Source organism: Pieris napi, chromosome 18 (genome assembly GCF_905475465.1).
Source record: "Pieris napi chromosome 18, ilPieNapi1.2, whole genome shotgun sequence".
In the NCBI taxonomy this organism is placed as follows: Eukaryota; Metazoa; Arthropoda; class Insecta; order Lepidoptera; family Pieridae; genus Pieris; species Pieris napi.
In genome coordinates this window covers 4,916,737-4,943,216 of record NC_062251.1, presented here as the reverse complement: position 1 = coordinate 4,943,216, position 26,480 = coordinate 4,916,737, and the positions used below count along the sequence as shown (strand labels likewise).

Here is a 26,480-nt window from a genome sequence, read left to right as displayed (position 1 = left end):
ATGAACGAAGAGTCTAGTAAATAGATGATCTAAGGTAAACATTTTGATTATTTTAGCATTAAAAATATCATTTCGATCCTATAACCAATTTTTCGATGCAGTCTTGATCATGTCTTGTCTCCAGCAGAGATAAGTCGAACAGAAAACGATAAATAAGTTAAGATAGGTAAATTTTGTCATACCTATACTTATTTGTATTTTTCTACTATACTAAAATTATAAATCTAATAATTTCAGAGATCCCCAAATGTTCAAAATTTCTGATAGAAAAATACATTCTGCCTTTGAAGAAGAAGAATATTACATTTATATCATACGACAAGGCCCCTGGATATAAAAAGACACAATAGTGCAGACATTTTCAAATTATTGAATTTCGACTACTTATCCTTCAATTTATAATAAATGATAACACAGTACAATTTCAGTTCCTATATTTTTATAAAATATATTGATATAACATTAAGGTTTTGGATAAAAACATTATTCTGCTTTACACAAGTATGAAATACCATCATTACATACATGATGGTTTAAGTACTTATTAAGCTTTTTTAAATTTATCGTTCATAACTATTACTTTTTACAAACTAATTAGAAAATATATTAAAATAAATATATTTGTCTACAAAATAAAGTAGATGTTATTGATTAGCTCTATGTGAGGCTGAGTTTTAATTAGTTTTTATTATACTTAAGTTTGTTTTACTGAAAGTTATTTTGTAGTGTGTTAAAAGTTTACTATAATCATTAAATTAAATGTGTAAGTTATTATATTGTTCTTTTATTCACCTATAAAGTAACATGGCTTATATATTTTTCATTTCGGCTTAGCTATGTATTTAACTCGGTTACTACGTTTTCTATAGGCAGTCATTAAATAAGTGGTAGATTTAATTAATCATTTTATTAATATAACAATATAATTAGATACAAAAAAAAAATATTATGAAGTACACAATTATCTTAAACACGGTAATACAATTTTTCATATAAAAATCATAGTTGTCCAAACTGCATTCAAAATAGATTTGTGGTCTCGGTTTAATATCTCTTCTTAACATTTCAATAATTGGTCATTTTCTTCCTCATTCTTGACAACTACCGCTGATGGCTGTAATACAATAGTTATGTGTTAAAATTGTAAATAGGAAGATGTGGTAGGTCACTGTACTGACACAATAATATTGCATAACAATTTAATTATTGTAAAGTTAAGGAAAATAATAAAAAAACTTGCATAAAACACAAAAACTTTATGGGATATCTTTGTATTTCTAAGTAAAGTATCTTAAAAACATGTTTGATAATATTATAACTAAGCCAAATATTATTTAAAGTTTTATGGTAACAAAGCTTAGTAATTTCGCACACAGTTATTGATTCAGTACTATGAATAAAAAAAAATCTTGAGCAAATCTAAGTATGTACTTTAAATACAATTATTTATTAATGAAACAAATCCAAGACCCATAAAGGGTATGTTTAGTGCTAAAGTGTAGTGCTGACTACAATATAATAACAACTAAAATAGATTAACTATCTTTTGATGGCTTCTATGTTTATTAAATAAGTTATGGCAATGTAATTTCCAACATTTAAAATTAACGTTGATCACTTGAAATGGTATGAATTTGAGCAATTGAAAGCTTATATATTTGATCCAACATACCTAACATGATTATTTATACTTGTGTTCTGAAATCTGAACAATTAAATTAAATTCAACTTGATCAATTAAAATTAATACTTCTTATATTTCATGAATGGAATTTGAAGTTAGAAAACCTAAAAATATTTTTTATATTTGACATTTTTAACTAACAATTTAATTATTCTTTACAATGTCGCTTCGATTTAACCTAACAAACAAACTTTGTTAACTATTTTTCTAGACACTGCTTATTCCTATTTATTTACTATGATAGTTATTATATTTCTAAAATAGTTTTAATAGAATTCAGTTTTTAAGAGTGTTAGTAAAAACATAGGTAATATTGTTGTTGTGTGTTTGACCTCTGAATCACTTAAAAAGGTTGCAATAGTAGTTTCGTGGCATCTAAAAAGTACCAACACTTGCACTTACACTTAAATGAATAAATATATAAACACAAATTTTTCTTCTTTATAGATAGGTACCCTTTTATTTTATAATTACTCAACAAAATATTGAAAACATTGGCATTTACCTTTAGTAATATTTTGAAAATTTAAGATACCTATCCATCCTGTTTAGTTTGAATCCTTAGACCATTTGCTGAGAGAATCACTTTTAGCGTGACATAATAATCTTTTTGTTAAGATAATATTCTTAAATTTTGTACTATATATCCAGATGTTAGGTATCCCTTGTTTCGTGCTGAAACATAATTAATATTTTTAAGTTTCTGTCGCTCATATACACCACGGCTGGTCAGTTGTCGGCTAAATACGAAATATAAACTCTTAATGTTATAAACAAAATACGTAACTTAAGATGTACTAATAAATAAACTTACCTTTAAGCGGCCCCTTTGCCAGATGGGTTTAATAATTTTTCTATATTAATCTGGCTAATTATTTTCCATCAGATAAGTCATTTTTGAGATATTTTCACAGTTTATCTTTTTTTTTTAATATTATTAATTTTATTAATCGTCGACCATTTTGTTCTCTATTTTGTTTTATTAAAAATATTTTGTTTATGTATGATGAAAATTTTGACAATTAACTCTTTTTATAAAATAAAATGAGTCAATTGTCACGATATTAATAGACAACAACTCACTAGGTTACCTCCCTCCACTTATCAAGACGTAATATAAAATTTCTTAACAGAATACCATGAGATTCCAAAAATTACGTCAGTGACGAAGGGAGCGCTGTTACTGCGTAGTGGACTCACGGATTAACAGTGAGTTACAGAATCGCAGGGCAGTTATACCGAACATAATAATAATACTCTTTACTCTATACTATTGTATTATTTGACGACTCATTGGTCTAGTGGTTAGTACCCCTGACTGCGAATCCATGGGTCCCGGGTTCGATCCCCGGCTGAGGCGAACATCGATGTGATGAGCATTTGGTGTTGTTCTTAGGTCTTGGGTGTTTAAATATGTATGTATATGTATATCTATCTATAATATGTATGTATATCCGTTGCCTAGTACCCATAACACAAGCTTCACCAGCTTAGCATGGGACTAGGTCAATTGGTGTGAATTGTCTAAAAAAAAAAAACAAAAAAAATTATATTTTTTCACAAACAGTTATACCGAACATAATAATATTACTCTTAATAACAGCTATATATTTCAGTACTTTTAAAACACATTTATATTTCTATCTTCTCATTCAATATATGTGTGCCCCTTTAACAAAGGTCTCCTCCAAATCCCGACATTTCTGTCTTCTCTGTGCCATTCTCTTCCATCTGGTCTATCCACCGTATTGTCTTTCTCTTCACGTTTATTGAACCTTATGCACCAGTTTAATAGGTACATTTTTTTGTTCCTCGTAACATGTTCCTCTTACTCTTAACACAAAAATAAATATAGTTAAAAAAAACTATAAAACACGCTTTTAAAGCACATCAAACTAAAAAGTGAAAAATAATTCCTAATTTAGGCTGAAAATGGTAATGAACAAAAAATACTGGTATTATTGTGAAAAAGCGTGGGTTGCTCGATATGGCTCAGAGCGCCCCACGCTTTTTCACAATAATACCAGTATTTTTTACTTTTTAGTCCTAGCAGCAATACGTGTTGTCTCAATTTAATCGTATTGCTTTGTGGACTTAAAAAAAATTCATTGTTTTTTCGAGATAAACCTATGAAATTATTATATTATCGCTGATTCTTTATAAGTGTACAAAGTTTGAATTAAATCTGTCCATTTAAAGTGGGTCAAAATCGAGTCCGAAGGAGTCGGTTACATACATACAGGTGAAGCTATATTAGCTTAAAAAGTGTGTAAAAATAAACTCTTCTTTTGATTTCAGAATATCATTACACAATGCGGCAAGTAATGTTCCCAGTTCCTACTATGAGTGGGCCGAACCCGACACGCGTACTATTTGTAAGTATTTTTGAGTATTTGAGCAGTGTTGGCGTGCCTCTCATTCCTAAGGCCGTAGGTTCAACCCCAGCTGTGCACTTATTGAAGTGAAACTTCTTTATCGGGGTTGGAAAAAAATGTAGTGTAAAATTTTTTCGTTATGCGTCACATTTTTCCGTTACGCGCCATCTTTTGAAGTGAAACTTCTTTATCGACGTATGGGAGAAATTTTGTAGCAGGTTACGCGCCATGTTGCTTTTTGAAGTCAAACTTCTTTATCGGCGTTGGAAAAAAAAATTACACACATTTGTCACATTTTTCGGTTACGCGCCATCTTTTTCTTGTCCCTACCACGGTTGATCCGAAGAGATTCGAAGCCATTAGTAACAAAAATATATAATAACGATAACAATGATAGTAATACTAATAGGTAATTCTATTACAATTAATGAAATTCTGTAATAATCTTAGTACTACATAGTAGTACAGTAATAAGTTAAAATGAAATAATTATATTTGTATTCATGTCTATGGTAATAAAAGCCTTTTGTTAAACTTTATCTAATTTAACTTTATTTAACCAATTTCTGTAAAAATGCATAATATAGTAGATCATTTTTCGAAAAATAAGGTCATAAAGAAGTTTCACTTCTTACGTGTGTACACCTAGTACACGCACATATTTTTTTTGTGCATTTGCTACTCTTCTACGGTAACGAAAAACATGATGAAACCGGCATGTCTTAGACTCAAAGATGGCGTGTCTAGGCACAGAAAGTTCACCTTACAGTACGTCTATAGCTGTTATAATGACGCTCAAGCCTTCGTGGCTGCTTTAACACTGCCCTGCGATTCTGTAACTCACTTTTCGAACTCACACAGCGGTTTTCGCATCGGCAGTCGCTCTCAAATCAGTCGTGAAGCAGTCATTTTATGATTTAGCATTCTGATAAACAATAAAATACAAGCTCCCACCTTTTCAGAATGCCAAAAAGTTGTTCGAAAAGTGAGTTACAGAATCGCAGGGCTGGTCTGCACATTTACATTGATGTATTGGTTCCAAAGCACAAAATTCTTTTCAGCATCACAATCAAGCAATCCCCGACGTCACTTAAGTTTACAGCGTGTTGATGCTTTACGAAGGGTGATGGAAGAGAACGGCGTCCAGGCATACATTATACCAACTGCAGACGCCCATAATGTTAGTATTACTTCGTAACATACGATAAAACGTGTGTGTACTTATGTTATACTTCTTTGGCGTAACAAGATATAAATCTTTTCAAAAAATTTATTTTACGTTTGTAGAAACAATAATAATAGAAAAAACTAAAATGTTGACTATAGCTAACTTCAGGGGGTCGATTTTTGTGACGGTGTGCGCGCGCATCGTAAACATAGTAAATGTCATCATTTTTCCCATAACGCGCCAAAAGAAGTATAACTTCACTAACATACTACATAAAAATTATAAGGGATGTAACGGGCGGCCTCATCGGTAGCAAGCGATCTCTTCCAGGCAAACCTAGTAAGAAAAAGAAACTAAAGAAATAAATATGATAGGTAAATTAAGGAGCATAACCAAATTTTAAATAAACCAACCTTAATCAAAAATAATACAAAAATATTAATAAAATCAACTAAAAACTAAAAAACTAATCTCAAAGGAATTAAAAAGTCACGATTGAGCAGGATAGAATATGGTTAAGAAGTATTTGTAGAAGAGTTTTACTTAGCGTTGCCAATTCTCTAAATTGCGAGTAAGCCAAAAAGCGCAAAATTTTCGAGTTACAATTTTGTCTTTGTGTGCCGAGATGGTTTCAGAATTCAGAATAAAGTTACAAAGTTATCTCACATGACAATTAACTTATTTAAAACTAGTCAAAATCTGTTATAACGACATCGAATGGACTACCCACATTTGGTCGTAAAAACCGATAGTCGTAACAGCTGATTACGTTGTAAGTACCATTAGGCTGAATTCTATTGTTAATACAATAGAATTCAGCCGGGACCTTTGATTTTAGTCACTATAACCGGTATGTTGGTCTAAACGATGTCGTCGTAAACGATTTTGATTGTATTATTTTTATCTCCAACACTTCTTAATCTACATAGTAACAATAATAACAATTAAAAATTGATAATTATTAGGAAATTAAAAAAAAATTAAAAGTTTGGTTCATGTGACAGCGTAACTTTAATTCTGGCAATCCTCGCTGTATTGCTATACTGATTCGTTGAGTGAGGAAGGCACCAGCTCTGGGGTTTTCGGTACTCTCTACCAGGCGCCAACATAAATATTTAATCAGCGCCTGTGCATTTGAACCCCACGACTCAAAAGTACTTCAAAGGGAACAAAATCAAAGTTGGTGGAATGACTATTATATTTAAGCCATTTCTGTCTGCTCTGCGGCCGCGTCAGCTTTTATGCTTTATTATAAACTAGCTGGCCTGGCGAACATCGTACCGCCTAACAGTCGATTCTTTATTTTTTTTAAATACTTATTCTGCTATTCGGGACACCGGTCTAGCTAGTAAGATAAAAAAAAAGAAAGTTGATAAGACAACAAACACCTTATGTCCAAAAATAAAAATTTACCTTCCCGGAAACCCTTCACTAACACTTGAACTTTATGATATGGTATTAAAGTTCAAATTGACTTTTAAGTATTATTACGAATATTTTGTATGGGAATATAGAAAAGTGTTGTTTTTAGACTTTTTCACTCAATTTTTTTAAATTTTTCTCTCCGTAAGAACCATCCTCGTACTTCAAAGAATATTATAAAAAAAGAATTGGCCAAATTGGTCCAGGTGTTATTGAGTTATGCGGTTACCAACACATTTTGCGATTCATTTTTATATTATAGATAAAAGAGATAATTATTATTGAGTTTTGTCGAATAGTTTTCGAGTTTATTCATTAAAAACTTACAAATAATTAGTCTTTATAATTAGTATCGATAAATGTATGTATTACATTAAAACAATTGGTCTTTTCACTTTCGTTTGGTTTGAAAAACTTTCCCATTGGAATGGCCAGAAAAATGGTAGGGAGGTTGACAGTTCTCATCCGATAAATACTAAACAAAAGAAACTATATAAAAAAAGGGTGCGTGTACTTACGTACGCGCGTAAGAAGTTATACTTCTTTGGCATTATAAAAATAGTTTTTGATTGCAAGCAAATAATTAATTACAATTAAATAATCAAAGGAGTCATTATAGTCAAAAAAGTTCAGTTTACATTTGAAAAATTAAATAAATAAATATTTATTATTATTCTCTTACATTAAGTGTAACATAAATTCTATTATTATTCGAATGTTGTTTTTAAATTATGTCCAATGCCGTAGGCAACTTCATTCTGTTAATTTTGTGTCACGGTGCGCGCGCATCGTATAATTTCACTCTCATAAATTTTCCATAACGCGCCTTAAAAAGTATAACATCAATTAGTGGGCAACTTGATTCTATTAATTTTGTGTCACGGTGCGCGCGCATCGTATAATTTCACTCTCATAAATTTTTCATAACGCGCCTTAAGAAGTATAACATCAATTAGTGGGCAACTTCATTCTGTTAATTTTGTGTCACGGTGCACGCGCATCGTATAATTTCACTCTCATCAATTTTCCATAACGCGCCTAAAGAAGTATAACATCAATTAGTGGGCAACTTCATTCTGTTAATTTTGTGTCACGGTGCGCGCGCATCGTATAATTTCACTCTCATAAATTTTCCATAACGCGCCTTAAGAAGTATAACATCAATTAGTGGGCAACTTCATTCTGTTAATTTTGTGTCACGGTGCACGCGCATCGTATAATTTCACTCTCATCAATTTTCCATAACGCGCCTAAAGAAGTATAACATCAATTAGTGGGCAACTTCATTCTGTTAATTTTGTGTCACGGTGCGCGCGCATCGTATAATTTCACTCTCATACATTTTTCATAACGCGCCTAAAGAAGTATAAGAGCTGATTTACACAGGGTCAGTAACTGACTACAAATTCGAGGCAAGTCAGTGCTGACCCGAAAAAAACCCTGTGTAAACTGATTTGAAGTCAGTACAGTGGCTTGAAGTCAGCGCTGACTTGAATATTCGGACACGAATATTTTAAAGTCAGTTGGCGCCCCCCGCCACCCGCGCACCCCCGCGCCAGCCAAATAAACCCCGTGTAAACAGACAAGTCAGTGCGTGGTTAGTCACTGCCGCTGCGTTGTAGAGTGACCACGTTTTTTTCGCTGGCGATAAAAATGAAGCTTAGCGAAGACGAAACCTTAAAATTGGTGCAATATGGCGAAAACGAGTGCCTTTGGGATATTAAATCCCTAAATTACCGCAATAAAGAAATGCGGTCAACAGCGTTGCAAAATATGGCTAAACAAATGCAAATCGAAGGGCTCACTTCTACTGAAGTAAAAAGTAAAATTAGCCATAGGGGCTACATATTATTTAGAGCTCGATAAGATACAAAAATCCACCAGATCTGGCGCTAGTGGGAACGTATATGTCCCAAAAGTCAAGTGGTTTCAAGAACTGGACGGCTTTATAAAAAATGCTATTGTAAATAAATAAATAAATTTTTCAACAAATAATTAAATCGTCGTTTCAGTTGTTTTCGCGAATTCATTTTTCCCACTGACTTCACAAACGTGTGCTCATCGTGAGAAACGCACCACTACTACTTACTTCATTTAAACAGTTAAAGTCAGTCGCGGCGTCGACATTGGCTCTGCGACTGACTTGTCTACTGACCCTGTGTAAATCAGCCATAACTTCAAAAATCATACAACGCCCTTCGTGTTTAGTTCAATATTGCGTTCAGCGTTCTGCGTTCTAACACATGTTTAAATCTTGCTTCGAAAGTTTTTCACACATTTCCTTCTGGCCGATTTACATTATCTTAATGTTTAGGAGAGTGCTTTAGGATAGTACTTTAGTTGAAACATGTAAACGCTACTTGCTTTAGTACGGTTCTACTTGACTTTCAAGTTGAATCAAAATAGAATCGCTTTTTATTTTTGTTTCAAGTGATACCCTCCCGCGCCCGCGCACCCCCCGAGATCTTCCCTCGTTGTGTGTAAACACGTAATTTAGTCAAATCTTTAGGAGAGTGCATAAGTGCCGTGAAACGCGTGCGTGTTTTTTGATTTTTAAAGATGGCTAAATGGTCGGAAATTACAATTATCAAATTTGTGTCTGAATATGTTGTTCACGAATGTTTGTGGAACGTTAAAAACAATTTATACAAAAACAAACAGGCTAGGCATTCGGCATACACTGCCTTAAAAGAAGCTATGTATTTTATTTATTATTGTTATTTAGTTTATTTACTTCGAATAAAATCTCGTCTTCTATTTGTTCCATAACTACAGTTAGTATTTTGCGTAGAATAGAGCGTATTTGCCGACGTCGTTGCGCGTTCATTGTGGCGCTATAATGATACTCTACTGGAAGAAATGTAAACGTTCACTCGCAACGCACTAAAGCACTAAAGAACTTGCCTTTCAAGTTGTACTAAAGGACTCTTATAAACACTAAGATAATGTAAATCGGCCTTTCTTTACAGTCTCAATACATAGCCGAGTCAGATGCGAGGCGCGAATGGATTTCGGGTCTCAGTGGTTCTTCAGGCACAGCTCTAGTGACACATACCGAAGCATTGGTGTGGACGGACGGCCGTTACTTCACGCAATTCTATCTACAAGTCAACACAACTGTATGGGGACTCATGAGACAGGGTAAAACTGTTTCTACTAAACATACTTAAAATTGCCTTGATTGGTTTTTAAGGCGCTTGATAATGGTTACCATGGCAACCATTGTATAGACATGTTTTTTATTGCAATTAAGGTTTACAATAATTTACCAAAAGAATTAAAAGATCTTCCGACTAGAGTCTTTAAAAAGCGACTTGGTGTATTGCTTTTGGAAAAAATTTACGGTTCAATAAATGATTATTTGCGTGAGACATTGTAGTTGATATAAATTTAATAAAGTATGATATGTACGCTACAGATAATATAAGAATTGACTTTGAGTAATAATGTAAAATGTCAAATTCCTTAAGACAAATTTGCGCGCCATTGTGTGTGGCAGAATATGCGAACTTACGATTGTACTTTACACATTTTTGTACCATATTCTTGCAATAAATAAATTATTATTATTATTATTAGACCACGTTCCTAAGTTATAAGTTCTAAAACAACGTGTATGCATAAAATAATACATACAAGCAAATATGACATCACAAATTTTACATTACACATCAGAGCAGTGTTGGCCTAGTGGCTTCAGCCGGCGACTCTCATCCTTGAGGTCATAGGTTCGATCCCCGGCTGTGCACCAATGGACTTTTCTATGCGCATTTAACATTTGCTCGAGCGGTGAAGGAAATATCGTGAGGAAACCGACTTGCCTTAGACCCAAAAAGTTGATGACGTGTGTCAGGCACAGAAGGCTGATCACCTACTTGATTGATAATTGATCATGAAACAGATAAAGAATTTTGAGGCCTAGACCTAAAAAAGTTGTAACGCCACAGATTTTTTTTTATATACACATACACATCAATTATATTAGAACATAAGCTAGCAAGGTAAAAAATTAAACAAGCACCACAAAATAAAATAAATAATAACTAAAACTAAATAGTAAACCTCATTATGACCTTGATAAAAAAAGTTACGATACGTTGGAAGATTTTTGCAAAAGATATCAATATTTTCATCAATGTTTGTAGTCAAGTTGTAAGAGCGAGATGGCAGTAGAAGCGTAGCTACGTATAGAAGACTTTTAGTTCAAGTATTTCTTCAATATCTTTCAGGCCGTTAGTTAAACGGCGCTGTTTAGTTAAGAGGCTAGGCTGTTAATTGAACGGCGTATTAAGCTGCGTATATATCCATCGCGGGAATATATACGTTGGTTAACTACTAAACGATATCATCTAACAGAGATATTATAGATAATCTTTCTCTACGAATCATGCTGTATGAAAATTTATATATGTTGAAATCGAGTGTTAATACTCGGAACAAATGCAGGCTGCAATTTCCCCGTACTAGACTATCTAAAGTTAGTAATTCTTTTTTGGAAAAGACTCTTCTTTAATAAAATCCCAGAGGATCTTTCATCTCTGCCTTTTAATAAATTTAAGAAATGTATTAAAGAAAAGCTGTTTTAAAAGGCTTACTATAAAGAACGATTATCTAGTTGATAAAAATGCCTGGGACTAGTGCTAGACAGGCTACTAATTAATTTGCGACATTTGTTTTAAAATAAGTACCGAGAGTTTTTTACGCCGTCTTTTTCTCTCGGCCTACACCCTCTGTCTTTGCCGATGAGTAGGGATATCTATCGATTCAAATTTAATGACGTGGAATAAGTGATACCTGTATCTTATGTTCCATAATAAACATATTTTATTTTTATATAAATCTTCGTTTCAGGTACAGATCTGTCGATACAGGCGTGGTTAGAAAGAAACATGGCGCCGAATTCTGTGGTGGGACTCGATCCAACGACGTATACCAGAACAGCATGGACACCTTTATACGTACGTTCGAACATACTTCCAGCAGCAGATGTGTACCAAGATTCTTCTTCTTTCAGTTACTTAGGGAGCGTTCAAGTATTACGTAACGAATTTTGGGAGGGGGGGGTCCTTTTGTAAAACGTTACGATGCGGGGCGGGGATTGAATTACGCGTTATTGTTAATATTATTTTCTACTTACATCACATAATAGTAACTAAAGAGTCACTAGGTGGTCACGAAACGTTTTACTAGACTTGGGTACTGAAAAACGTTACGGCGAGTTGTCAATCGTCAAATGTGTCTACTGGTTCATTGTTTAACAATTATAATTGGAGGAACTTCATTAGTTCTGTTTCATCATCGGACGTTGAGAATACGAAATTCCACCCGTATCACCTCGACGTCCGTTCCACAACTGAGCGTTTTCTAAGGCATTTTTTGACCGCTCACTGAAGTATTTCCGAACCAGTTCGACTCGGGTCCTTCAAAAGAGTACCTTTTTATAGAACAGGTAGCAAACGGGGCTCACCTTATGTTAAGTGCTACAGTGCCCATGGACACTCTCAATGCCAGAGGGCGTGAGTGCGTTGCCGTTTAAACAATAAGCTTGTAGTTTATTGTTTATCAGAATGCCAAATCGTAAAATGACTGCTTTACGAATGATTTGAGCGCGACCGCCGCTGTGGAAACCGCTGTGAAATTTCATATAGTGAGTTACAGAATCGCAAGACTGAAGTATTTCCGAACCAATTCGACTTAAGGTCCTTTAAGAAGAGAGCGTACTAATTCTTAAAAGCAATGCAGTTGCGAGCCTTCTGGCAATGTGAGTGTCCATGGGCTATATAACTTAATATCAGATGAGCCTTCTAATAATATTAGATTTTTTAAAGACAATTCACACCAATTGACCTAGTCCCATGCTAAGCTGGTGAAGCTTGTGTTATGGGTACTAGGCAACGGGTATACATTCATATTATAGATAGATAGACATATAAATAGATATTTAAACACCCAAGACCTAAGCACAACACCAAACGCTCATCACATCGATGTTCGTCTCAGCCGGGGATCGAACCCGGGACCCATGGATTCGCAGTCAGTACTAACCACTAGACCAATGAGTCGACAAAATACATTTAGATTACAAATATTAATACAATAAATTTACATTTTAATACCTTATAATTACATATATCATCAATTAATAATTACAACCCACATTACAGAATGCATTATCAAGAGCCAATGTGACATTAAGAGCGATAGACGACAATCTGGTTGATATAGCTCGTTCAAGAATGAATGAAACAGCGCCGCCTAGACCTAATAAAGCGCTCTTAGCACTGAACACTACTTACACAGGTGATTAATATTTTTTGAGAGATATTAAGTAAAACGTAACTACAGTCAAAACCGTTTATAACGACATTGAAGGGACCGTATAGTTGCCGACGTTATATCCGATAGTCGTTATAAGCAATGTCATATACACAAGTACAGTAGGTACATATGTATGTACATTCTATATTATCATAGTTATCTATCTAGAATAGGTAGGTATGGGTTATATATGGTATGTTAATATTATAATGTGTAAAGGAGTCAAAAAAGAAACAAAAATATTTATTACGAAATAATTAGGTACAAAAGTAATCAGTCATTTTGGTCTGTTTTTGCATTTTATCCATATGACATGAGATTTTTATTCAATAGAAAACACTTTTCTCTTTTTTTGCGACATGATAACACATAAATTCACAATTGCACAGTCTAAACAACACCAACACAGTTTGATTTAAAAAATCAAACTGTTACTCACGCAGTCAATTAGCGATTTTAGTTTGCAAAGTCAAATGGCCGGGAAGAGGTTCGGATGAGGCGGGAGAAAGTGCGTAGGTAATAATATGCCTAATATTCATTCAATACTTATAAATAAGATTTAAAATCGTTTGTATTGTTATGTTTTGCTGAGACAAGAACGGTTGGTCGTTATAGCCGATGAAATTATATAGATATATCGATAAAATTTCGTCGTTGTAAGCGATATGTCGCTGTATCCGATGTTGTTATAAGCGGTTTGTTTACTGAATAGTTTACTAGGGATTCGGACGGGACCATACAATCTGGTTGTAATAACCGATAGGTCGTTGTAAACGGTGTCGTTATAAACGGTTTTGACTGTATAATAATATAGCGTCACGAAGATGTGCAGCGTTTTTGTCGAAGAAAAGGGAAGCGATTTAGACCGATTGAGAGAGTGAGAAGGGCGAATTGCCTTATAGAAATTCTATTTTCAAAATTTATGAAATATTCGTATTTTATATTTTATGCAAAATAATTTATTGAAATCTCAAATGATGAATTGTAAATAAAAATGCCACGTGTTTTTATTATCGAAGAAATAAATTTATAATTTGTATTAATTTTCGACACTTAATATTTTATGACAATTAAATTCATTAAATTCCTTTTTCCCTCCCTCTGTCTCGGAAATCTAAAGTTTTAGATTTGTATAAATATGAACAAGACTTAAAATTAGTTTGCTTCTGACATGTGTACATTGTACGCACGCACATTTTTTGAATTTATTGTTACATCTCCAAAAGATGACGATGGAAGGAAGATGAAGAAACTTGGGAAAGAGGTTTGCGTATTTCTTTTTTAGGGAACTAAATCTTGAACATTTTTTATAGGAAGAGCAGCAAGTGAGAAAGTGTTTGAGCTGATGTCTGAGCTTAGAGAGAAGTCAGTTTCAGCTTTGGTGTTGACGGCGCTTGATGATATTGCTTGTGAGTATAAAAACATAAAACAAAAGTTTCTTGTACTTAAGACATAATCTATTATCACATACAATCTGCCCAATCAGTCTATATTAGCTGAATTCCAATATTCACGGATCACATGACGCACCAAGGACGCGAATAAAAGGTACCCGCTTTGCATACGTTTCTCGTTGCAGAAGTAAAGAAAAAGAAAAATAACTTTATTACACATATAATAAGGCTCAGGGCGGGAGCTCCCAGCTCCTTCCACTTGACAATATTCAAGGAAGAGCGGTTCGAATCGTCACCGACGAGTCACTTTGCGGCTTGATCTCTTGGCGTTGCGTAGAGATGTGGGGTTTCTCTGCATCTTCTACCGTATTTACCATGGTTCAGAAGAGTTGTTCGGACATCATCGGACGTCAAGGCAGAATACAAAATACCATAAAAAGACCGCAAAAAGGCTTACTATAAAGTCAACGATTATCTAGTTGATAAAAAGACCTGGGACTAGTGATAGACAGGCTACTTCTAATTAATTTGCGATATTTGTTTTAAAATAAGACGTGTTGTTTGATGATTTGCTATTTTAAAAGAGTAACGAGAGTTTTTTACGCCGGCTTTTTCTCTCGGCCTACACCTTCTGTCTGCTTTGCTGATGAGCAAGGGTTATCTACCTATTCAAATTTAATGATGAGGAATAAGTTTTACCTGTATTATATGTTCCATAAAAAACATATTTTATTTTGTTTTTATCCGTATCACCTCAACGTCCACAACTGGTTTTTAAGGCAGTTTTTGCCGCGCACCACTATGTGGAACTAGCTTCCCGCTGAAGTATTTCCGAACCAACTCGACTTAGAGTCCTTTAAAAAAAGAGCGTACCAATTCTAAAAAAGACCGTCAACACACTTTCCTTGCCTCCTATTACATGAAAAAAGGATGTATATATATACGTAGTTAAAAGGAAAGTGCACTAGTCCCAACACTAGGATTCACTGTGTCGTGGGCACCTAGTCTTTTCCATTTTGTCATATTTATGATTTTAGCTACTTGATTTCATAAGTTCTACAATCTTATAATTTAACTACTATTGTACAAATGTTTAAAGAAAGTCCATTGGTGCACAGCCGGGGATCGAACCTGCGACCTCAGGGATGAGAGTCGCACGCTGAAGCCACTTGGCCAACACTGCTCTATATATATATTATATATAGATAAATATCTAAACTTTTATTTCCTTTCAGACACACTAAATGTCCGTGGATCAGACATACCATACAATCCGGTCTTCTTCGCCTACCTTATTATAAGAACTGACTTGGTAAGTCAATATATTTTTTTTTGACGACTCATTGGTCTAGTGGTTAGTACTCCTGACTGCGAATCCATGGGTCCCGGGTTCGATCCCCGGCTGAGACGAACATCGATGTGATGAGCATTTGGTGTTGTGCTTAGGTCTTGGGTGTTTAAATATGTATTTATATGTCTATCTATCTATAATATGTATGTATATCCGTTGCCTAGTATCCATAACACAAGCTTCACCAGCTTAGCCCCATACTAGGTCAATTATTGCGAATTGTCTTAAAAAAAAAAAAAATAAGTTACTTCAAAAACCGAAGTTCAATGACGTGTATGATTAGCCTAATAGAATGTCCATAACCCGTATATAATAAATAACAATAATAATAATATATTTGTAAGAATATTATCTAAGTTTCGCAGTTTCCGTTCAAGTATTACGTAAGCAGATTTACTGTAATTTATCCCCCCCCCCTCTCTTGTCAGCAAAAGTAAGCAAAGCTCTCAAAAATATAGTACATAAATGTATTAATTTTTGTAGGAATCCTCGAAAATGCATTTCGATTTGAAGCATAGACAATGTGTGGGTAATATGTGTATAAAAGTAAATAATTACTGTTGACGTAATCACCAAATAAAATCAAAGAACCCCCCTCTCCCCCTATAGTACTTACGTAATACTTGAATGTCCCCATTCACACATAATGGCGTGCAAATTTGTTTTACATAATAAAATAAATAATAGTTTAAAAAAACTAAAAAACACGCTTTTAAAGCACATCAAACTAAAAAGTGAAAAATAATTCCTAATTTAGACTGAAAATGGTAATGAACAAAAAATACTGGTATTATTGTGAAAAAGCGTGGGGCGCTCTGTGCCATATTTTTCGTCGAGCAATTCGTCGTGCCATAGTTTTAGTTAATTTTTTTTTTTCATTTTTTTTTTCGGATTATTGCATTGTCATCGATCTTTGACAGGTGCGCAAAGTTTGAATTAAATCTGTCCGTTAATAGTGGGTCAAAATCGAGTCCGAAGGAGTCGGTTTAATACATACATACATACAGGTGAAGCTAATATAAAGCGTGTAAAAAGGTAGAAGTTAGATTACATCTAATTTATTAATTTTCTAAGTATTCACGAATATTTCAGAGCAACAATAACATAATATTATTTTGGGGGAACGGCGTCCTTTCACCAGATATAGCACAACACTTTTCAGCGGAGAACGTGGTAGTTGTTGTCAGACCATATTCAGATGTGTTTGACTATATCCGGAATATGACCGTAAGTTTATAAAATAATCTATGGCTAGTTATGTTACCTAACATTAGTTAAGCTACATATATATATATTAAATAATTAAAAGTACAAAGCCAAAATGCCTTTAATTAAAAGTAAAAAGCCCTTTAGTCTTTCCCACACTTCTTGTATTTTAACATTCTCGTTTCCGACAATGTCCTTAGATTTATTAACCATGTAACCTGCCCTGCGATTCTGTAACTCACTCTTTGCGAAAACCGCTGTGTGAGTTCGAAAAGTGAGTTACAGAATCGCAGGGCTGTAGGACCTCTTACCAAAAGCACAGCTTGAATCCTCCTAGACATGCATTCCACGATGTTATTACCTCACGGTATTAACATCGTGTAAGCGTTCAAGTAGTACGTAACGAATTTTTTTTTCCTTTTGTAAAACGTTACGGGGCGGGGATTGAATTACGCGTTACTGTTAGTATTATTTTCGACTTTCCAGTACTTTACACCACATAATGGTAACTTTTAGGTATAGCCACTGGGTGGTCACGAAACGTTTTACTATTGAGCACAGATAAACGTTACTGCGCGTTACATGAGGGGGGGGGTCAATAATCTCCTAAAATTGCGTGACGTAATACTTGATGGCTCCCTGATGTTTTGAGGAGAAAGTTGCACTGATATTTTTTTGTTTTTTTTAAGTGTTTATATATATTTACATAAATTTCAGAACGAATTACCAGAGGGCAGCACAATTTGGCTTCCGACGGGAGCAAGCCATGCCATACATTCTACAGCAGAAACGGTAATACTTAAAATATAGTCTTAAAACAAATATAAAGTATAAATACAATAGCTATAAACCGTCCGAATCTTTGGCATACGGATTTTTTACCGATCAAAGTTCCGTTACATTTTTAACTTTATACATTACAATACAATTATTTTCTTCCTGCATTGCGATTCTGTAACTCACTTTTCGAACTCACACAGCGGTTTTCACAGCGGCGGTCGCGCTCAAATCAGTCATTTTACGATTTGGCATTCTGATAAGGAGGGAGCTTGTAGTTTATAGTTTGATTTGAGCGCGACCGCCGCTGTGAAAACCGCTGTGTGAGTTCGAAAAGTGAGTTACAGAATCGCAAGGCTGCAGTATCTTTAATGTCAGATGCTAAATTAATTATCAACAAATTACATTAACTAGAATAATGGAAACATTGACCGTGTAAGACACGCAGAATTTTTTTTCAGAATGGCAACTTTAACATCATCACATCTATTTCTCCCGTCGCGTTGATGAAGTGTGTCAAGAACGACGTGGAATTACAGGTAAATAATGCAATTAATCGGCAACACTCGTTTTATACATCATAGGCTCCGTATGTAATGAGAACTGCATTTCATTTGCCACATTCTATGTATCTATATACCTATATAAAAATGAAACCCGTTTTCCGTTGTCACGACATAACATGAAAACGGCTTGGCCGATTTGTCTGATTTTTTTAATAATATTCCTTGAAGTACGAGGATGGTTCTTACGGAGAAAAATTAAAAAAATGAGTGAAAAAGTCTAAAAACAACACTTTTCTATATTCCCATACAAAATATTCGTAATAATATTTAAAGGCAATTTGAACTTTAATACCATATCATAAAGTTCAAATGTTAGTGGAGGGGTTCCGGGAACGTGAATTTTTATTTTTTGACATAATGTATTTGTTGTATTATCAACTTTCTTTTTTTTATCTTACCAGCTAGACCGGTGTCCCGAATAGCAGAATAAGTATTTAAAAAAAATAAAGATTCGACTGTTAGGCGGTACGATGTTCGCCAGGCCAGCTAGTAAATTTAAAAATATTGAATACCCTTGATGGAAGATAATGATGTATCTTTGTTTTAAGGGCTTCAGATCAGCACACATAAAAGATGGCCTCGCTGTTGTCAGGTTTTTGCGCTGGATTCACCAACAAGTTGATAGCGGTGTTATTGTGACAGAAATCGACGTTGTCAACAAACTCAATGAGCTTAGAAGGTAAAGGGAATTTCTTAGGAAAAAGTGCGTGCAAAGTACACATGTCAGAAGTGAAACTTCTTTGGTTAGGGGGCGTCCATAAATTACTTGAGGTGTTTTTATAAATTTTCTGTACCTTCCTCCCCCCCTGGTGAGATGTCGTGAGATTTTATTCAACCCCCTCCCCCATCCTCCAATCTCACGTGAAATTTTTCAAAATGTGGGTTTCTTAAGGAAACGCGTTGGATTGTTATTGTCAAAAGAAAAAAAAAATTGCTTCGTGCTTTTATTTTCGAATAAAACAAAATAAGTGAAATGTTGAGCGTTTAGGTATGGAGTTAGCGGGCAGTTGCAGAGATGGCCTTTAGGGTCAACAGTTTTCCTTTTTTTTCAATCAGAGAAAAAATTGCGTGATATTTGAAATCCCCCCCCCCCCCGTCTCTCCAACGTAAGATTAAATGAGATTTGACTCGACCCCCTCCCCCCCTTAAACACCTCACGTAATTTATAGACGCCCCCTTAACTAACTTTTAAGTCTTGTTTATATTTATATGTTAACGTAAAATTGTAAATACCGTTAGATTGTAATCTAGCTCGTGAGATTATTAACTGTCGAAAGATTGTGAACCTCAGCGTACTGCTTACAATTTAACGTATTATTATTCGGTAGATTGTAATCTATCGAAGTGAAACCGTCAAATTGTGAAACGGATCGCACCTCGCGCGCTGATTGGTTGAACGGAATATGCCCCGCGCCACCAAATTTGTTTGTTAATTCGTTTGTTGTCGAATGTAAATTGATTGTTATTGACGTTAAATTGTAAGCAGTTCGTTGAGGTTCACAATCTTTCGACAGTTAACAATCTCGCGAGATAGATTACAATCTAACGGTGTTTACAATTTTACGGTGACATATAGAAATCTAAAACTTCGGAGACTGTGAGGGAGGGAAAAAGGAAGATATGTTAGGAATTTAGTGGAATTAATTGTCATAAAATATTAAGTGTCTATATGAATAAATGATTTTTGACTTTTAAAGAACTCTGTATCGTCGGTAGTCTAATAAGATCGATTATATTCATAACATTTTTCATTATTAACAATTTCTCTCTGCGAGTATTAAACTCTACTTTAACTTCAAAATAAATTATTTACAGTGAAGAATTTGGCTATCGCGGTCCGTCATTCGCAACAATCGCTGGCGCAGGGGAGAACGGGGCAATTATACACTACAAGCCTTCAACTGAAGGTGACCAGCGAGTTGTAGGAAAACAGGATATGTTACTTGTGGATTCTGGTGGACAGTATCTGTAAGTATCATCTTAATATATATAAATTACGTGTCACGTTGTTTGTCCGCATGGACTCCTAAACTACTGAACCGATTTCAATGAAATTTGCACACCGTGTGCGGTTTGATCTAACTTAAAAGATAGGATAGCTTACATCTCAATTTAAATAAATAAATTATATCCGCAATATTATTTTATTGCAAAATATTTGTTTATTATTTGATAGTCACAATTCTAACAGATGGCGCTGTGTTGAAAGTACCAACGGTTCACATACGCTACAAATTAATGGAATAACCACCAAAAAAGCATGGTGGTCCCCAATGACTGGTGTTCTCCTACCGTTTCCTTTGAATAGGTTACTACTATGTAATAAAACTAAAACCTTAGCGATAGCAACGCTTGGCTGGTCTGCTAGTTTAATAATAAAAAATACGTCTTGTATTCTACACCAGCTCAGTTATTTGATGCTGCACTAACGGAGATAGTAAAAAATGATTTTGTACAATCCTTTGTTTATTAACTGAATTTAACGTTCAAAGAAAATTTATCTAGCGTATTGAACTACAAAGATTCATACAAAATTTATCTGAATTGAGGGTTTTGTAGAGAGTTATCGGTGAGAGAGAAGTAAAACGCGCGAGAGTCAAGACTGGAATGATCATTAATTTCAACTTAAATTAACCCACGTAGAAGAGTTACCGATGACGGGGGCTCCTTTAGTCGAAATGCAGTGGATTAGACAGCTCGGCCATTATTGATCTAGTGTCTAGAGGCACTGCGTACCTGCAGCCATAGTTTCATCTCTATATCAAAATTCAATATAAAACATTCCGTTATCTTTTTTGATATAAAAGCGTAACAACCAATTTCGTCTGCATTTATTAAAACGGTCATGTAATTATAAAAAAAATTGCGTTTATAACAACATTATTTACAGCGATGGTACAACTGACATTACCCGCACACGCCATATGTCCTCACCGACTGACATGCAGCGTTTGACATTTACACGTGTTATGAAAGGATTCATTTCGCTGGCTACTGTTGTCTTTCCTAAAGGGACTACGGTAAGATTTTTTAATTGCCATTTTCTTAAATTTTCCGCCATAATCAATATTAATTAATTAATACTATTTAACACTGTATTTCATTCCAAATACATATTATTATGGCACAATGACAGCCAAAAAATAAACCAATAGTACCAACCGTACCAATTAGAAGGCCGGCAACGCACTCGCGATCCTTCTGGCATTGAGTGTCCATGGGCCATCACTTAACATCAGATGAGCCTCGTGCCCGTTTGCCGCACCCTGTTCTATATTAAGTATTACTTAAGCCGATCTACTGAAATTTATCCCCCCCCCCCATCTTGTCAGCAAAAGTAAGCAAAGCTCTCAAAAATAATAGTACGTAAACGTATTAATTTTTTGTAGGAATTCTCGAAGTAGATTACTGTTGACGTAATCACCTAATAAGAAAATCAAAGACCCCCCCTCCCTCACCCCTATAGAACTTACGTAATGCTTGAACGGCCCCTAAATTTCAATGCAATTTTCTCCACCAGGTTTTTTGATATTGAGCGACACTGTGCTAAAAAGGTCGCGAGTGCGTTACCGGTCTTTTAGGTACGCTCTTTTTTGAAGGTTTTAACCTATTTGAATATTTTTGTTTAGTCGTAGTTAAACAAATGTATTTTAGGGCAACATTCTTGAGACACTCGCCCGTAAATCTCTATGGGACGTTGGTTTAAACTACGCGCATGGAACGGGGCATGGGGTCGGTCATTTCTTAAATGTACACGAAGGACCATCGGGAATCGGCAGTGCGCTGATGGCAAATGACCCGGGAATTGTTCCTGGGATGATATTTAGCGATGGTAAGCAAATAATGTATATAACGAATGGAGCTGCCCTGCGATTCTGTAACTCGCACTGATTTGAGAGCGACCGCCGATGCAAAACCGCTGTGTGAGTTCGAAAAGTGAGTTACAGAATCGCAGGGCAGATATTTTTCGTAAATTTTGTATTCATTTTTTAAAATGTAATATTTAAAAATAAATCTATTTCCTCAATCTTTAACAACACTCACAATAGCAATGTGCTTTTGTGTAAACTCTAATAAAAAAAAGTGTGTGTGTACAAAGTACACATGTCAAAAGTGCAACTTCAGTGGCAAACTAATCTTGAAGTGTGTTATACAAATCTAAAAGTTTAGATCTCCGATACTTAGAGGGACGGAAAAAGGAAGATATGTTAGGAATTTAATGAATTTAATTGTCATTAAAATATTAAGTGTCGAATAATAAATAATAAATAATAAATAATAAATAATAAATAATAAATAATAAATAATAAATAATAAATAATAAATAATAAATAATAAATAATAAATAATAAATAATAAATAATAAATAATAAATAATAAATAATAAATAATAAATAATAAATAATAAATAATAAATAATAAATAATAAATAATAAATAATAAATAATAAATAATAAATAATAAATAATAAATAATAAATAATAAATAATAAATAATAAATAATAAATAATAAATAATAAATAATAAATAATAAATAATAAATAATAAATAATAAATAATAAATAATAAATAATAAATAATAAATAATAAATAATAAATAATAAATAATAAATAATAAATAATAAATAATAAATAATAAATAATAAATAATAAATAATAAATAATAAATAATAAATAATAAATAATAAATAATAAATAATAAATAATAAATAATAAATAATAAATAATAAATAATAAATAATAAATAATAAATAATAAATAATAAATAATAAATAATAAATAATAAATAATAAATAATAAATAATAAATAATAAATAATAAATAATAAATAATAAATAATAAATAATAAATAATAAATAATAAATAATAAATAATAAATAATAAATAATAAATAATAAATAATAAATAATAAATAATAAATAATAAATAATAAATAATAAATAATAAATAATAAATAATAAATAATAAATAATAAATAATAAATAATAAATAATAAATAATAAATAATAAATAATGTGACGGTAAATTTTTTTCCAACCCCGATAAAGAAGTTTCACTTCAATAAAAATCACGTACACACAGTCGAGAGATTCCCCGAAACATAAACTTAGGAAAGCAAAAATAAAAGTAACGTACAATATAATAAAGGGATTCCCCGTACAACATAAACGAAAAGGGTTGCCAATTTATCCCCCAGTTTTTTTATTAAAATATAAAAATTTACGTAACGCGTTTTTTAAATAACCCCCCTCGCGCCCATGTAACGCACTGTAACGTTTCAAAAGACTCCCCCCTCCCCCCAAATTGCGTTACGTAATACTTGAACGCTCCCATATTCATTACCACCCTATAATGTTTTGACACTATGATCGTGTGTCAGAGATACCGCACTTGCACTTATATTCATATATTCACTACACTAGGTTCATTAACTCAAAACGTTTAGTTATCTTTAGGCGTCTTGTTCCTGTTGTATCAAGAAGTTGCATTGCCTCAGTATTTACCTAAATATTTTTTTTATCGCAGAACCAGGTTATTACGAAGTCGGTGAATATGGAATACGCCATGAAGATTTAGTCGAAGTCATCGAAATGAATCGACAGGCTAATCATATTTTTGTAAGTTTTTCTAATTTGTAAGTGATGTAAGTATATATTTCATACCCCATCGGACGTACAAACTCATACAAAATTGAATTATTAACTTATCATCACATCATTAATTACATTTCAAATAATAGAAAAACGTGTGTGTATGTATGTACACGCGTTAGAAGTTATACTTCTTTGGCGTAACAAGATAAAAATGATTTCAAAAATGTTATTCTACGTTTGTAGAAAAAACACTAACAAAAGAAAAACTAAAATGATGACTACAGCTAACTTCAGGGTATCGGTTTTTTGTGACGGTGTGCGCGCATCGTAAAAATTTACTCTCATAATTTTTCACTAACGCGCCATAAGAAGAATAACTTCAAAAAAAAATGTGAGCCGTCACGGGACGCCTGGCAGAGGTGAAACATCGACATTTTTGTAAAAGTAATATGCAGAAAAGAACAGATTGTGATAGGAACTAAATATGTCATAATGATAAAATAAAATATTACGATTTTTTTCCAGATAACGATGACTATTTATTAAACAAACATTTATTGTAATTAAATACAAAAATTTACGAATTTATTTCAAATCGTGACTACTGAATTCGTTTAATCAGTGACTTCCAAATACACACACCGTACACACTACTGCATATAGACTGTATAATGTATATGTCACCGTAAAATTGTAAAAACCGTTAGATTGTAATCTATCTCGCGAGATAGTAAACTGTCGAAAGATTGTCAACTCAACATATTGCTTGCAATTTAACGTATTATTATTCGGTAGTTATATGAAATTGTTGGGAAGTAAAATTAATCTGTAATTGACCAAAGAAGTTTGAATGATAACTAAGTTAGTGTAGTAGTCTAACCGATAACCGATAGATTACAATCTAACGGTTTTTACAATTTTACGTTAACATATATACCAAAATGTTATAGCGTGGCCATGCGGCATGCGTCGCCACGCCAGAAATCGTGATCGTTTTACGTGCAACTATAGATGTTTCACATTAAAATTCTTTTCTAAACAGGCGGAAGGTATATTGGGCAACTTCTCAGGCGCTGGTGCTGTTGCGTTCCGTTCCTTAACTCTTGTTCCTCATCAAACTGCGATACTAGATGTCAATTTACTAACCGATGACGAGGTAATTATAAATTTCATCAGTCTTATATGAAATGTTTGTGGCACAGAATCAGATTAATGTCTGTCAGTTTCACTGATGTTTTTGTCTATGCTTTTCAATTAGTAACAAATATTGGCTGATAGGTCTCGTTACCAGGAAAAACAAATATTATTTTGAAAATCGAACATGTTTAATAATTGAAGCACTTAATCACCTCAAAAAGAGCACAGACTACGATCTGATAATATTTGTGTGCGGTAAACTGTATTCTACCAAATAGTACGGTATAAAAAGGTCCCATCCCAAGTTTTGCTTTCATAACTACGCAATAGATTTAAATTTCAAAAGCCAGGGTGATATTAGTAATAGTTTAGAAAATCCAAAAGTGCACGCCTCATAACGGTCATTCACATTTACTTAATATAATAAAAAAAATATAGCGGCGCCAAACTCTAAGGTGAGGTCTACTAAAATAAATGTTTATATAGATATACAAATACATAGTCGTATTTTAGTTTTTTACAAATTATAATTAAACGACAGTACTTAGAACGCTTATATTAACTAGGAATCAGCCCAGGGTATAACTTTATATAATAAGAAAAAAAGTATTCTGGTACGATAAATTTTTCGACCAATTTCTCTGCCACATACATGGATCCATAAACACAGACTGACGGACATCCAAGAATGATTGATTTTAATGTTATTATTTACTATGTTATACAAAATAATTGTTCATAAAAAATACCATATGTGCTTGATAGATTATTTAACTCGATTTTAGTGCACTCATATTATCCTGTAAGTGTTATTATATTATATTAGTGAGAAAAAAGTCATTCAAGTTACGAAAGACTGGGTTTATTGACATGTCGAGAGTAGAGCACTGCGAGGCGTGCAATAAGTAAGGTCACTTTCCTCAATCCCCTTAGTACTTATATAAGAAAGTCATGTAATTATTACATGACTTTCTTATATACCTTAGGTAGCTGTCAAAACTCAGCCGTTAAAAATAAAAATTAATATTTTTTCAATATAACAAATTTATTATTTATTTCAGATTCGTTACCTTAATACATACCATGAACGAGTGTTTGAAACACTTGGTCCGATTCTCCTCCATCGAAATCTCACAGATGATCACGCTTGGCTCGAAGCAGAATGCGCGCCAATTCTACGCAGCGCCGCCATTTTGATTAAAACCGCGCCAATATTAGTCTTTGTTTTAAGCATAATAAATGTTCGTTTCAATTAATAGCATTTTTTTTGATAAACAAAAAGATGAACTTCCTTTTAACTTAATCATTCAAATATATATGAATTTATTTACGTTACTTCGAAGTGTTATATGGGCGAATGAATTGTCGAATATTTGGCGGAAATGGGACTGGTCGCTGGATGCGCCATTTTCGAGGTAAGTTTGTTATTGGGCCGATTTTGATGTATTTTTTATTTCGTTCTTGTAGCTATACCATGAAGTGTCAAAT

The 26,480-nt window shown here is 33.5% G+C and overlaps 1 protein-coding gene and 1 long non-coding RNA gene across 2 annotated transcripts; one reads left to right on the top strand and one right to left on the bottom strand.

The window, feature by feature from the left end:
- Positions 1-1,084: 1,084 nt before the first annotated feature.
- LOC125058728 lies at positions 1,085-2,632 on the bottom strand. Its single transcript, XR_007118489.1, has 3 exons — positions 2,499-2,632; positions 2,190-2,359; positions 1,085-1,114 (listed from the first exon to the last, which is right to left on the bottom strand). It is a non-coding gene; the product is annotated as an uncharacterized LOC125058728 (long non-coding RNA).
- Positions 2,633-3,982: 1,350 nt separating this feature from the next.
- On the top strand, positions 3,983-26,248 carry LOC125058819 (xaa-Pro aminopeptidase ApepP-like). Its single transcript, XM_047662968.1, has 17 exons — positions 3,983-4,059; positions 5,121-5,239; positions 9,619-9,790; positions 11,501-11,607; positions 12,814-12,949; positions 14,281-14,376; positions 15,597-15,673; positions 16,805-16,939; positions 17,636-17,710; positions 18,157-18,234; positions 18,810-18,940; positions 20,077-20,229; positions 21,152-21,281; positions 21,916-22,093; positions 23,788-23,879; positions 24,898-25,011; positions 26,054-26,248. The coding sequence occupies exons 2-17, from the start codon at positions 5,186-5,188 to the stop codon at positions 26,246-26,248; spliced, it is 1,923 nt and encodes a 640-aa protein (XP_047518924.1). The 5' UTR covers positions 3,983-4,059; positions 5,121-5,185.
- Positions 26,249-26,480: the final 232 nt, after the last annotated feature.